The sequence below is a fragment of the Pecten maximus genome, chromosome 7, assembly GCF_902652985.1.
Source record: "Pecten maximus chromosome 7, xPecMax1.1, whole genome shotgun sequence".
Lineage (NCBI taxonomy): Eukaryota > Metazoa > Mollusca > Bivalvia > Pectinida > Pectinidae > Pecten > Pecten maximus.
The window spans coordinates 38208854-38224474 of record NC_047021.1 but is presented as its reverse complement, the minus strand read 5'-3'; the positions used below and the strand labels follow the sequence as shown (position 1 = coordinate 38224474).

Sequence of the window (15621 nt, the reverse complement as noted above, 5' to 3'; positions counted from 1 at the left end):
GTTTAGATGAATTATGATCAGTTAAAAGTTCCTTAAATATCATCAGTATTTAATTTGGTTGCTGAATTCTCACAGGACTTTGGTTGCTGAATTCTCACAGGACTTGGTGTAGTTCCTGGAATCGGACTACATTGTAAAGATTGTAGTTATTATCAGGAATTTTTCTGTTTTTGAGGAGTTAATACAATCAGAAATTATCAGATATCAGAAACGTTAAAAAAAATTGATGGACCGCTTTGTTATTATTTTTTTTATCGTAATTTCTGCAAAAAAGAAATAATTTTTGCTTCAAATTTGTGGTTAACCTGCATATAAAATCTCTTACACTGTATCTGGCCTTGTTTTCCTTGATGCAGAAATGAATTCAATCCACCCTTTCTGTCAACAGGTGTTGCCTATACGTCGGAGTGTACAAAGTGTCGTCCTGGGACTAATAGCCCTGACCCGGGCGCTCATTTCTGTTCCCCATGTGACCTCAACACCTTTTCAGACCGTGGTGCAGCTTCCTGTAGTCCGTGTAACCAAGAAACCCAGTATTCTCGTAAGTAACTGTGACAGACTTGTAGAATCGGTATTCTCGTAAGTAACTGTGACAGACTTGTAGAATCGGTATTCTCGTAAGTAACTGTGACAGACTTGTAGAATCAGTATTCTCGTAAGTAACTCTGACAGACTAGTATAATCGGTATTCTCGTAAGTAACTGTGACAGACTTGTAGAATCGGTATTCTCGTAAATAACTGTGACAGACTTGTAGAATCGGTATTCTCGTAAGTAACTGTGACAGACTTGTAGAATTGGTATTCTTGTAAGTAACTCTGACAGGCTTGTAGAATCTGTATTCTCGTAAGTAGCTCTGACAGACTTGTAGAATCGGTATTCTCGTAAATAACTGTGACAGACTTGTAGAATCGGTATTCTCGTAAGTAACTCTGACAGGCTTGTAGAATCTGTATTCTCGTAAGTAGCTCTGACAGACTTGTAGAATCAGTGCCTGTATGTACAAGACCAATTTGTCTCAGCAAGGGCTGCATTCTCCTAACAAAATCTTGTCACGGGCAAAGCTGAAGTTTCAGAATTTCAGCCGAAACTGATTGAGTTTGAACACCATTGGATTATAAATTCTGTTGTACATCATTTCAGTAATATTAATAAAATATATCAACGTCAGTAATTTTTTATGAAATATAAAATAGCTTCAATTACTGAGTGTAATATTTGTGGCAGAAACACAATTAATTGGATAAGACAAAAAAATGTAGCACTGGGGAGGCATGTCAACTCTGTCATTTTTACAAGATATTCTATCATCATTCCTATCATCTTAAAGGTAGCATTCTATTTATAGATTGGTAAGTTTTCTTTTATGTATTTTTATGCAATTCTTATGGATATTTTTTTCAGGAAAAGGAGCTACTAAATGCCTGGATAGGCCAGTCTGTACTGAAAGGGATTACTATGAGACCCAGGCACCCTGTAATAGTGAAAAAAAGGTAAGAACAGTAGATAAATATCCAACAATATACCTTCAACAAGACTCAGGCACATTGTAACATTAAAAAGAGGTAAGAATAGTAGATAAATATCCAACAATGTACCTTCTACAAGACTCATGATCAGGCACATTATAACATTAAAAAGAGGGAAAAATAGTAGATAAATATCATACAATATTACTTACTTTGAGACCAAGACACACTGTAACAGTGAAAAAAAGGTATTAGTGTCTTATTTGGAAAAAAATGTGTCCTTATATTTTGAAAGTTAACCTCAAACATTTGTCCGATCACCAAATAATGAACAGTTGTTCAATGCTCTGAAATTACCCACATTGTTTGGCAATGGAAACAGACATTTCTGAAAGCTCCGTGACAGAATTTTCAATATTTGTTTTGTGTTTAAGATAAAGATCTTTCGAAATGGTATTTGTATTAACCGGATGTCTTAGGAAGTTTTGTTAAAGTAACCATACTCATTGCATGATGTTTATTAAATTTCATTATTTATCAGACATACACGGAATACAAGTGGATCCTGCCGCAGGTGTGTCGTCAAAATGTTGATGGAGCTGTAAGTCTGCCCCCCGAGGGACCCCCCAGGGACTGTCCACCGTGTAATCCTGGACATGAATATGTTAAGGGAATCTGCCAAGTGTGTCCGGATAACAAGTTCTCGGACGGCTCCAGTTTGTGTAAATTGTGTTCGGCCTCAACTTCCCCCACCTACGGCATTGAATACAAATGGTGGAATGATATGCCTGTCAACATGTCATCCGAATGCATTACATTCACTGGTGAGACAAATTAACAAAGTATCCACTTTAAAATGCCGTATATTGTTATTATAGGTTTTCAATTATCATACTTTATTGTTTCACCTTTAACCCTTTCCTTATTAGAGGCTTTGTTCTAAATCAATATTATACCTTGAGAATCCTTGAACAAATTTATTTTATATTTATATTATAGCTTCATGTTAGTTAAGTTCTCTATATCGGATCATATTCTGATGATCATTGGTCCACTCAAAGGTCACATCTGACCCGTTCTGAATCAAACGCAATGTGTTTCGTCCTGTTCCAAATCAACATCATACCTTAAGAATCCCTCAGCAGATTTTGTTCGTGTTTAAACCATCATTTCGTAACAGCAAATTCTTCTCATAGGATCAGGGACATTGTTGTCTTACAGACATTTTCTAATTTTCTACTTTTATTCAGTTGAGTAGAAGTGCATGAAGCCCTGCTTTGGGTTAAATCTATTTTTTTATTTTTCATTTCTTTAGAGTCTGAATGTGAGTCAGACTCCAGTTGGATGGTAGCAGGGGGCCATATCCACACCCACTATGGCCGCGGTGATGATGCCTACCTCATTCTACTCCTCAAGGTCGGAGGGTTCCGCACCTATGGGACAAGCAATGGAGAGGAGGTTTCTGCTATCGAGTTCGTGTTTGAAACCAATTGTACCGGAAAATGTGAATTCATCTTCTTGTCGGTATGTTCCCAAACCCTTCTTGATTACTATAAATAGCCTGCTGTGATATATACAAACTCTTAATGCCATGTGCAAATTGCAGCCTCAAAGGTTATGTTCAATTTTGCTCTCCACCTGTCTGGAGTGTCTCAGTGCAAAATAGAAGAAACACTACTTCCTATTTGATTGATGTCCGGAAAAAACCTGACCAATCTTTAAGCCCAGTCTGATGTATTTCTTATGAAGTTCTAAGTCAATCAATTTAATGGTATTGCCACATCGAGATTCATTACCTCTATTATGAACTCTGGTTTTAACAGGACGATACTGGTCACAGCACCATTATCAATACCTGGGAGGGGAAGCAGAAGAAAACAAAATACAGGTATTACTAAGTTAAAACAGTCAAATGGCTTGCTTTATGATTAGTCAAAGCTCTTTTGGACTTTCAATTGAAACTAAATTTCATCATTTTCAGTATAATTGTACTCTTCGTAATCTTGTTGACTATTAAGGGTTTGACCTAGATAAATAATTACCAATAACAAATATTCTTTGGAATCTTGTGTAAAGGATGTACATTTAAATATGTGTACTTTTGCTTCATTTGAAAAGATTCCTACAAAACGAAAACAAAATTGAATGCTTATTCATTCAGGCAAGATTGACATTGACAATCATTTAAATGTTTGAAGTCTCTGGTCTAGCTTGTTGTGAAGCAACTTTCAAATTTCTCTGATTATTATTGTAAGAGAAAAGCTATACATACTCAGTAGAGTTGGTGCGATATTGTTCCTGTTCCTTGATGTGTTTACCTGTTTATCACTAGATATGCTATACACTCTGCCGAGCCAATCACGTTCACCTGGGCATTTGAACACTCTGATTGGACAATTCAGGATACATCCGAGTCCAGAGAGAAGTTTGTAAACGATGTCGCTAAAATCTACAGCATCAAAGTGACCAATACACTACAGGGTGGAGCGTCGGGCTGTCAGACTTGTCCGCAGGGTGTAGCTCAGAACGGACAGAGCGGGTTAGTCATATGAGCTACGTGTATACGTAGCTGTAGTGAATCTGTATATTTTGTCACAAGGGTTTTACCCAGTATAGATAGAGCAGATACATTTTGTGTTGCTGTAGTACGTGAAATAGTTTTTTGATGCAGGAATGCCACTAAGATCAGAGAAAAAGACTTGCATTAAGTTTGTAATTATCTATGTTTTGTCAGTGAAGAAAGGGTTTTTCATAATAATGATCTGTTCTTTGAATTCAGTAATAATGGATATTTCTTTAGATTACTAAGTTCTAATATGTTTCCTTAAGATAAGGGTCACTTTCTATACTGCCTCTACTTTAACTGCTCCACTCTATTACAGCTGTGTGCCATGTCCTGATGGCCACTACATTGACACCAATGACACATCATGCAAGCCGTGCCCCCCTAACACTGTCATCCCTAACGGTCACTCTTGGGGTCTGGAATCTTGTGTGACATGTGGGGAAGGGCTTCGTGCAGTCAAGGGAAAACGATGCGAGACCGACTGTACATTCCGTGGCCAAGATGGACGGCAATATGACTTTTCCGCACTCAAAGGGTGAAGCATTTTACATTACAATAGATAACAATGTCATTACTTCTCATATTTTTTGTTTTTATACTCCCTTACAAAAGTGTCTGTGTTTGTATGTCTAAGGTCACATTGTGATAAAAGGTTAAATAATGTTTGGCACCATAACTGCCTACTTATTGAAGGTAGCTTGATAGACCTTTGCAATTCAATGGACATAAATAATACATTCAAAATGTAAGTAGGATACTCTTAAGGTGGTATGTCACCTGAAATTTAAGGGTCATTTTGTCCAAGGTCATTGAGGTCACAATTATTTAAATGTCCTATTCATTGTCCTGGCAATAGGTTATTCAATGGTGGTTAGACAATGAAAAATGAAAGTCAAGGCCACATTGAGGTCTAATTCAAATCATTGTCCAGTGCATTTCTTCTTAATTAATAAAGGTCAAAGACATAATACAAGTTTGACTTTTTTGTCTGGCTAATTGCAATAATTTTTCTTGTGTAATTTGGTTTGAAGATTTATAACTTACAAATTCTATTGTGGTACTTTCAGGCCCAAGATCATCCAGGGAAGCCCGCTGTTCACTGGCACAGGGACACAGTATTTTCATGCTTTCAACATCAGTCTGTGTGGCTCTGAGGACACTTTGGCCGTCTGTCGCAACAATGTCAGCTCTTCTGACAGTAAAGTAGGTCAACACAGGAATATATGGAAATAAGGCTGTGTATGGTACTCCTGTATTTTAAAAGATCATGTCTATTTATGTCTTACTTTCAGTGTGATGCTCTTGATGGATAAAAAAAATCGTTATTTTTATTCTGAGTAAGATCTGAATGAGAAGATTTTTTTAGTTATTACTGTAAAATATTAAGATCTTTTTATATATGCTGTAATGGTTGTTATTTTTGCGAGGGGATCTATTTTTTTCCTATTTTCACAGAAAGATTTAGATTAGGTATAATAGTTAGCATGAAAATAAAATCAATTGAGAAATTTTGGTAGTTCTTTTCTTAATTCCCACCAAAAGCAATTTAAAAAAAATAATAAATTTGTGCTTCAAACTCTTAAAGAAGCAAAAACATAAGAAACCCCTTGCAGTATTTGTGTTCATGACAAAAATTTGTGATATTCAATTTGATGTACTACCTGTGGTTGGTAACCAAGAACATTTTAATTTCTGTTTTGTAGAAAATGAAAACCCGTCAAACCTCAGCAATGGTGTGTAGGACTACACTGGTACCGGACCGTGATAGTGGCACCGTGGTATCTACCCAGCCTGTCAGGTACTTCTGTAACTAGGTCAGGGCTATTATAACCCTGGAGTTGAAATACAGCTAGGTTCTGTATTGGTAGTTACAGTACATGATTACCATGTTTGTCAGATTCTTCTATGTAGAGCTAGGTCATTAAAATATTTTTCCTGCAAGAGGACTCCAGAATTAAGAGTTATACCCATGATCGGCACAAGAGATATTGTGTCTTTTTTAATATCAATATAATCACTTGTCAGACGTTCCTTTTGACAAACCTGCAGTCCTCCTATTGGGTAGATGATTTAATGGGATAGCCCTTAGGCCCAGGAGTGTTATAATCCTTCATTGCGATGAAATACAGCAAGGCTGTGTAGTTTGTCAGTTATTTTCAGCCTCATGGGGAGTTATCCCCTTCAGTTGAGGTGTTGCAGGCCTAGTGTGTTACTATATACTTACACTGCTTCTAGTATTGATATCTATTGCCTTTTTGCCAGTGAAATATAGACATTTATTAAACTAATAAAACTGCAACGATGAGCAGTGAAAATAAAAGATTTTGAAGTGAAAATATAGTTTTGGAGTGAAAATATGTTTTCATTTTTGACCAATCAGAGCAAACCTTTGTATTCACCTCATCAAAATTTGCCGATTTTTCCAATTGAAGCCAAGATAGATAAATTGGTTAATTTGCTGTATTTCTAAGATATTCATACTAGTTTTTGACAAAATACTCATGTTAGCTATTCATGCACAGATTCTCCAATCACAGCAGAAAACGTTTAAATTGTGTTGATCAAGCCTTTTACTATTCAATATGCTCTATATACTGGAGATTCTATGTTTATTACATCATTACCATGTCTTAGAAAATATCTGTGACTCACTGTCTGCTAGTGTTATCAAATTGCCCTGTTGTCTGTGATTCATGTATACATCATCCATCCTTAAGCAATGTCTGTTATCATTTCTCTTTTGTGTGTAGGTTCCCCTTGGTCCTAAGTTATATATGCTTGATTTTGACACTGATTAGGGGAATGAATTGTCAATAGGCAGCCTAAGCTTGTTATGTTTTTTGGGGGTTGAAAAAAGATTCAATGTTTCCATATTTGTTGTAGTATTGGAAACACTCTGTACAAGATCGTCAGTAACGTGTCACTGGATGAGATGTACACCAGAGAAGGATATACAGGTAAGAATTGTATATATAGAGGTTACACAACCAGTGATGGTTGGATATGGAATTTATTTCACACGAGTATGTTATTTTTTAAAAGTTACAAAAGACGCAAGCTTTAGCGAGTGTCTTTTGCAACTTTTGAAAAATAACTTACGAGTGTGAAATAAATTCCATATCCAATATGTCGTGTGACATGTTTCTACCACGATAATATCGGCTTGAATCAAAAGGAAACGTGGCCAAGTATTATTTCGCGTATGCAAATTAAGTGTACCGGTGAAGTCCGGGACCCGGTGATGTGACGTCATTCAATTATTGATGACGTCAATAACAATTGCAGCTTGGGTCAAAGTTCGAATTCTAGACCAATCAAAAGACCGAAAGGTCTTATACCACTAGATAGTGGTATATAACATATATATATCCAACAGTCGGCACATTTATACAATGGCTTGAGAGTGGAATAACACAGCGTATTGTGGTAGAAATAGAGGTACATCTTTGTACCTGTACAAGGTCGTCAGTAATATGTCAGTGGACGATATGTACTCTAGGATATATATATAGGTAGGTAGTTATAGGTACGTCTCTGTACCTGTACAAGGTCGTCAGTAATATGTCACTGGACGATATGTACTCTAGAATATATAGGTAGGTAGTTATAGGTACGTCTCCCTCCTGACCTGTAAGAGGTCGTCAGTAATATGTCACTGGATGATATGTACTTTAGTATATATAGGTAGGTAGCTATAGGTACATCTCCCTCCCGACCTGTAAGAGGTCGTCAGTAATATGTCACTGGATGATATGTACTTTAGTATATATAGGTAGGTAGTTATAGGTACGTCTCCCTCCCGACCTGTAAGAGGTCGTCAGTAATATGTCAGTGGACGATATGTACTCTAGGATATATAGGTAGGTAGTTATAGGTACGTCTCTGTACCTGTACAAGGTCGTCAGTAATATGTCACTGGACGATATGTACTCTAGAATATATAGGTAGGTAGTTATAGGTACGTCTCCCTCCCGACCTGTACAAGGTCGTCGGTAATATGTCACTGGATGATATGTACTTTAGTATATATAGGTAGGTAGTTATAGGTGCATCTCCCTCCCGACCTGTAAGAGGTCGTCAGTAATGTGTCACTGAATGATATGTACTCTAGGATATACAGATAGGTATAGTTATGCCTCTTTACCTGTACAAGGTCGTAAGTAATGTTTCGCTGGATGACATTTTACTTTACAGAAGCATTGTAAGCGTGTCTCTACTGTACAAGGTCATCAGTGGTATGGTTACATGTTAACTTGCCATGCTTTGCCATTTCTGTTGATATATGATATAAATCCATTGTCCATAGTTCACGAGTTGATTATACCATAAATATTCGTGTATAGTGCGCACTCGCGTATAGTGCGCAGGTACGTTTTTGAGATTCATTTTCAAAAAAAAAAAAAAAAAAAAAAAAATTTCAATATTCAACTGAGCGGTAGATGAATTCTAAAGCATAAGATGATAGGAATTTGTAACTTATGAAAGCTTATTTACCACATTTAATTGGAATCACCGGTCAGATTTGACACATTGGATTGACAGGTTGTTTACATTATACCGGGACAGGCCTAGTCAGCTTGCAAATTGTAGCGGTCCCATCTACGCTGTTGTACAAACAAAATAATTAATCCTACCCTCAATTACCTTGTGATTTTCACGTAGGTATGATCTCTTGTGGTATCTGTCCACGAACATACAAAGCTAATTAAGCTCAATTATAACAAGATTGACTAGTAAGCTGACTGCTACGTAATGTAGCACAGGCCGCCATTTTGTAAACAGTACGGAAACAAGTCGGCTGTCGTCGTGCTGGTCACAACTTTTATGTCAATGAATTAACATGTGTAATGGATAAATCTACAGTGCAGACGATAAATAAGAGTACCCCGGTAGTTTTCACAGTCAGATCGTATTTGATATGGCCAAGTTGGTCAGTGACTGCCGCACGAGATCAAGGCATTAGTGTTACCCTTGCCTAATTGCGCAAGCGTGCTGTTACAGCTTTTGTAAATAAACAAGTTGAACGTTATCAGTTTCTGGCAGCACTCTGGATTTATAAGGTGATTAATTTAGAAGTATGAAATAACGAAGTACTGCTATATCATTTCAAGTTTTGTTTGATGTTAATTGAGATGTTATACATCGTTTTGGACCTGAATACGGGAACATGCTCAAGTGAGATCGTATGTGCACGGAACGTGTTGCTCACGATCGACTTAGATAAATCCACGTAATTGCTGATAAATACACAATTTCAAGGAATTAAACATCAAAATAACTATTCATTTCTTTGATTATTTGTTAACTATTACTTTCTAAATGCTTTATATGTGTTATACATATAAGTATTAAATCAATCCTGCTGTGAAAGGAAACGATCACAAATCTCAGTCAAATCACATTCATTCTGACTGGGAAAAGGCTTGTACTTGCGTATAGTGCGCAGTGGTCTTTTTCACTTGTCAATTTTTGAAAAAAAGTGCGCACTATACGCGAATATTTACGGTAATGATGGATTTTGTTGTTTGTACTAAAATTGATAACAATGTTTTATGATTACGAATTCAAAATCTTACTCTACTTTTTCATTTATTAGGATATATTAGGATAATTAATGGATGCAGGCTGGAAGCCTCTATATCCATATCAACAATATATGTACATAAAATAAATAAATGATTGATTTCCAGTATATCAATTGCTATGTTTCCTCAATATATCTAAAATGTTAAACTTTAAAATGAATATTTTTCCAGTGTTTATCTAGCATTACTTCAAAGTTGTATACAGTATCTGCATCTATAATGTGTTGCGGCAAATTATTCCATACATCTATTATTCTGTTACTGAAGAACATCTATTATTCTGTTACTGAAGAAATTCTTTCTTAATTCTAGATTACAACGTTTCTTAAAAATTTTCTCAGAGTGACCTCTCGTCCTACTAGAACTGTCCATTTGGAAAAAGTTCTCAGTTACTCTATAATCATAAAGTTTTTTTAACTATTTTAAAAACATTGATAATGTCCCCTGTAGTTCTCCGATGTTGTAAAGTTGGAAGATTTAGTCTCTCTAGACGTTCCTCATATGTAAGGTTTTTGAGTCCCTGAATAAGTTGTGATGCCCTTCTTTGAACGTTCTCGATCAGGTCGATATCTGCTACTCGATATGGGTTCCATACACTTGCCGCGTATTCCAGGTGTGGTCTGACGAGAGCTTTAAATAATAACTTGAACATTGACTCATCAAGATATACAAACGATCTTCGTATTAGTCCAACTATGCTGTTCGCTTTGTTTACAATGTTATGCAGGTGAGTTTTGAATTCAGGTCCTCATCGATGGTAACCCCAATGTCCTTTTCGTGTGTGATATTTTCCAGCTGAATCCTCTCTCCTTCCTGTCCATTCATATAGTAATGTCTTTTCTTGGAAGCTTTTATTGATATTACTTTACATTTGTTGGGGTGGAATTTGAGTAACCATTTGTTCGACCAAATTTGGAGTTTATCCAGGTCCTCCTGGAGGATTCTCACATCTTCCTCGTTCCTTATCCATCTGTATAACTTTGTGTCATCTGCAAATAGCAGATAATCACTGCTTAATTCTTTACACTTTTTTTTACAGGATCAGAAAAGGATATTCACTTTTACTACAAATCTGAAAAGTAAGTATTAAACCATGGGCATATCTGTAATTATGGAAGAATTTTGCAAGACAGGTTTTTAAATAGAAGTAATTTTAACAAACTGCATTTATTAGAATTTGAAATACATACAACAGTATTTAAATACTAATTTAAAAGTACGTGGTAGCTCTTTCAAATTGTAGAATATCTTCAGGGAAGTGTGGTTTAGTGTTTTATTGTTCTCTATTTTGATATAATAGCCTGATGCTGATCAACATTGTCAAAACAATTTTTACAGATCCACTGCCGCATGCATGTTAGGTCGCCAGACAATTATCTCCCTTCGATGTGACCCGTCCCAGTCCGGAGCCGGAACCTTAGAGGTGCCACCAAAGTGTGCTGACGGAACATGTGATGGCTGTAACTTCCACTTCCTGTGGAAAACACAGTCTGCATGTGCTGTGTGTCGAAAAGAGGACTCTGAGAAAATTATTGGAGAATGTCAGAATGGGGAACAACTTATACATTTCACTCCACCTCCGTAAGTTATACTTCTCTCCACCTCAATAAGTTACACTTCACTCCACCTCCATAAGTTACACTTCTCTCCACCTCAGTAAGTTACACTTCACTCCACCTCTGTAAGTTACACTTCACTCCACCTCTGTAAGTTACACTTCACTCCACCTCTGTAAGTTACACTTCACTCCACCTCTGTAAATTACACTTCTCTCCACCTCTGTAAGTTACACTTCACTCCACCTCTGTAAGTTACACTTCACTCCACCTCTGTAAGTTACACTTCACTCCACCTCTGTAAGTTACACTTCACTCCACCTCTGTAAGTTACACTTCACTCCACCTCTGTAAGTTACACTTCTCTCCACCTCTGTAAGTTACACTTCACTCCACCTCTGTAAGTTACACTTCACTCCACCTCCGTAAGTTACACTTCACTCCACCTCCGTAAATTACACTTCTCTCCACCTCTGTAAGTTACACTTCACTCCACCTCTGTAAGTTACACTTCACTCCACCTCTGTCAGTTACACTTCTCTCCACCTCTGTAAGTTACACTTCACTCCATCTCTGTAAGTTACACTTCACTCCACCTCTGTAAGTTACACTTCTCTCCACCTCTGTAAGTTACACTTCACTCCACCTCCGTAAGTTACACTTCACTCCACCTCAGTAAGTTACACTTCACTCCACCTCTGTAAATGACACTTCACTCCACCTCTGTAAGTTACACTTCACTCCACCTCTGTAAGTTACAGTTCACTCCACCTCTGTAAGTTACACTTCACTCCACCTCTGTAAGTTACACTTCACTCCACCTCTGTAAATGACACTTCACTCCACCTCTGTAAGTTACACTTCATTCCACCTCTGTAAGTTACACTTCACTCCACCTCCATAAGTTACACTTCACTCCACCTCCAAACGTTACACTTTACTCCACCTCAGTAAGTTACACTTCTCTCCACCTCAGTAAATTACACTTCTCTCCACCTCTGTAAGTTACACTTCACTCCACCTCCAAACGTTACACTTCACTCCACCTCAGTAAGTTACACTTCACTCCACCTCTGTAAGTTACACTTCACTCCACCTCTGTAAGTTACACTTCACTCCACCTCTGTAAGTTACACTTCACTCCACCTCTGTAAATTACACTTCTCTCCACCTCTGTAAGTTACACTTCACTCCACCTCTGTAAGTTACACTTCACTCCACCTCTGTAAGTTACACTTCACTCCACCTCTGTAAGTTACACTTCACTCCACCTCTGTAAGTTACACTTCACTCCACCTCTGTAAGTTACACTTCTCTCCACCTCTGTAAGTTACACTTCACTCCACCTCTGTAAGTTACACTTCACTCCACCTCCGTAAGTTACACTTCACTCCACCTCCGTAAATTACACTTCTCTCCACCTCTGTAAGTTACACTTCACTCCACCTCTGTAAGTTACACTTCACTCCACCTCTGTAAGTTACACTTCACTCCACCTCCGTAAGTTACACTTCACGTCACCTCTGTAAGTTACACTTCACTCCACCTCTGTAAGTTACAATTATCTCCACCTCCATATGTCATACTTAATTCCAACTCTATAATTATAAGCTATACTTAACTCTGCCTACATAAAAGATCCCTATACTTAACTCTGCCTACATAAAAGATCCCAGCTAAGAGCATTTGATGTTTCTTTAAAAAATTGAATAAAAAGACCCTTAGTTATAAGTTGATAATATGACCCTCCAGTGCTGTCTGTTTTTATCTCATTAAACTAAGTATAACAGCAGTAATTTTTAATTTTTTTTTAATTTTCAGAAACTGTGTATTAAAATCCAAGCTTGAGCCAGAAAAGCAGACATGTACAGTGAAGTTGTCTTCACTTCCATTTGCTGTAAGTAGACTTTTCTATTTAGTCCCTGACTTGTAATTGTTAAATCTGTAGTTAACCTTTGATCTGTACATGTATTGTAGTTATGTATTACTTCACAAGTGTGGTATGTAATAAAATGTTAATTTTTGGTTTACAGCTCCAAGTAGCCATACCTGTTGCAGCTGGTGTGAGTCTTTTACTGGTCCTTGTCGTAATGTACTGCTGGCACAAAAATAGAAGGTAATTACTCACAATCTTCTAGCCAAGTTCCTGTCATGGAATAGATTATCATGAAATTGAAGCTAAGGTTGGCTTTATAGATATACCAGTTTCTCTTCTATATTTTTATAGCATCAAGTCCTTTTTTCTGATGGCACAAATCTTATGTCTTTATGTCTGTAATATCCTTAGCTTGGAAGTGAAGTACATGAAGCTGGCCGAGAACTCTGACCGTAATTACGATGGTGAGCTGCCTGGTGTGGACTCTTGTGCCTTGGAGGATGGTGAAGATGACCAGTATGACTCGGTGACGTTCAAGGAAAGCCGTGGCGCCAGGTTCTTCAAGAAACTTCGTGGCAAGAGAGGAAAGGTAGGCTGACGATACACCACAGTTAGGCATTAGGCATGAGACAACAGTTAGGCACTGAGATAGGGACTCTAGGATCTTCATACCACTGTAACTAATTAGGCATTTCAGGCATTATGCATGAGACAACAGTTAGGCACTTAGAATATTCATACGACAGTTAGGCACAGAGGCGATTGTGATCACAGTTAGGCACTGAGATAGGGACTCTAGGGTCTTGATACCACTGTAACTAATTAGGCACTTTACATTTTAGGACATCAATTTTGATCATGTGCTAAAAGATGTAGGAAAAATATATATATCAGAAATAGTCATTGTTAACAAATTAAAGAAATGTTTGCATTGCTGTTGCAGAAACAAAAAACCAAAAGAAGCACACAACTCCAAAACATCAAACAAATTAATGAGGGCACTCCTTGCATTATCACACACGAACACACAGCGTACACCATTCCTAGTGGAAATACACCTCGGACACAGGCTCTACCCAAGGTCATACAAACTTAACACACAAAATATATACATACTACAACATATACATACTACAACATGTACATACTACAACATATACATACTACAACATATACATACTACAACATATACATACTACAACATGGGGTGTTACTGTTAGTCCAACACAAACATGTACTTAACACATACTACAACACGGGGTGTTACTGTTAGTCCAACACAAACATGCACTAACCACAAACTACAACATGGAGTGTTACTGTGTAGTCCAACACAAACATGCACTAACCACAAACTACAACATGGGGTGTTACTGTGTAGTCCAACACAAACATGTACTAACCACAAACTACAACACGGGGTGCTACTGTGTAGTCCAACACAACTATGTACTAACCACAAACTACAACATGGGGTGTTACTGTGTAGTCCAACACAAACATGTACTAACCACAAACTACAACATGGGGTGTTACTGTGTAGTCCAACACAAACATGTACTAACCACAAACTACAACATGGGGTGTTACTGTGTAGTCCAACACAAGCATGTACTAACCACAAACTACAACATGGGGTGTTACTGTGTAGTCCAACACAACTATGTACTAACCACAAACTACAACACGGGGTGTTACTGTGTAGTCCAACACAAACATGTACTAACCACAAACTACAACACAGGGTATTACTGTGTAGTCCATCACAACTATGTACTAACCACAAACTACAACACAGGGTGCTACTGTGTAGTCCAACACAAACATGTACTAACCACAAACTACAACATGGGGTGTTACTGTGTAGTCCATCACAAACATGTACTAACCACAAACTAAAACATGGGGTGTTACTGTGTAGTCCAACACAAATATGTACTAACCACAAGCTACAACATGGGGTCTTACTGTGTAGTCCAACACAAACATGTACTAACCACAAACTACAACACGGGGTGTTACTGTGTAGTCCAACACACACATGTACTTAACCACAAACTACAACATGGGGTGTTACTGTGTAGTCCAACACAAACATGTACTAACCATAAGCTACAACACGTGGTGTTACTGTGTTATCCAACATGTACTAACCACAAACTACAACAAGGGGTGTTACTGTGTAGTCCAACACAAACATGTACTAACCACAAACTACAACATGGGGTGCTACTGTGTAGTCCAACACAACAACTATGTAGTAACCACAAACTACAACACAGGGTGCTACTGTGTAGTCCAACACAAACATGTACTAACCACAAACTACAACATGAGGTCTTACTGTGTAGTCCAACACAAACATGTACTAACCACAAACTACAACATGGGGTGTTACTGTTTAGTCCAACACAAACATGTACTAACCACAAACTACAACATGGGGTGTTACTGTGTAGTCCAACACAAACATGTACTAACCACAAACTACAACACGGGGTGTTACTGTGTAGTCCAACACAAACATGTACTTACTGTGTAGTCCAACACAAACATGTACTAGCCACAAA

The 15621-nt window shown here is 37.6% G+C and overlaps 1 protein-coding gene across 3 annotated transcripts in view; it reads left to right on the top strand.

The window, feature by feature from the left end:
- LOC117330780 (UPF0577 protein KIAA1324-like homolog) overlaps positions 1-15621 on the top strand; it is a 39494-nt gene that overhangs the window by 9836 nt on the left and 14037 nt on the right. For all 3 annotated transcript variants that reach the window (XM_033889263.1, XM_033889262.1, XM_033889264.1), the window contains exons 7-21: positions 389-541; positions 1404-1492; positions 2010-2292; positions 2784-2992; positions 3292-3356; positions 3801-4007; positions 4351-4569; positions 5102-5237; positions 5738-5832; positions 6918-6991; positions 10659-10698; positions 10958-11200; positions 12997-13072; positions 13209-13291; positions 13463-13640. In XM_033889263.1, the coding sequence (XP_033745154.1) occupies positions 389-541; positions 1404-1492; positions 2010-2292; positions 2784-2992; positions 3292-3356; positions 3801-4007; positions 4351-4569; positions 5102-5237; positions 5738-5832; positions 6918-6991; positions 10659-10698; positions 10958-11200; positions 12997-13072; positions 13209-13291; positions 13463-13640 (2150 nt within the window). The remainder of the gene's footprint in view (positions 1-388; positions 542-1403; positions 1493-2009; positions 2293-2783; positions 2993-3291; positions 3357-3800; positions 4008-4350; positions 4570-5101; positions 5238-5737; positions 5833-6917; positions 6992-10658; positions 10699-10957; positions 11201-12996; positions 13073-13208; positions 13292-13462; positions 13641-15621) is intronic.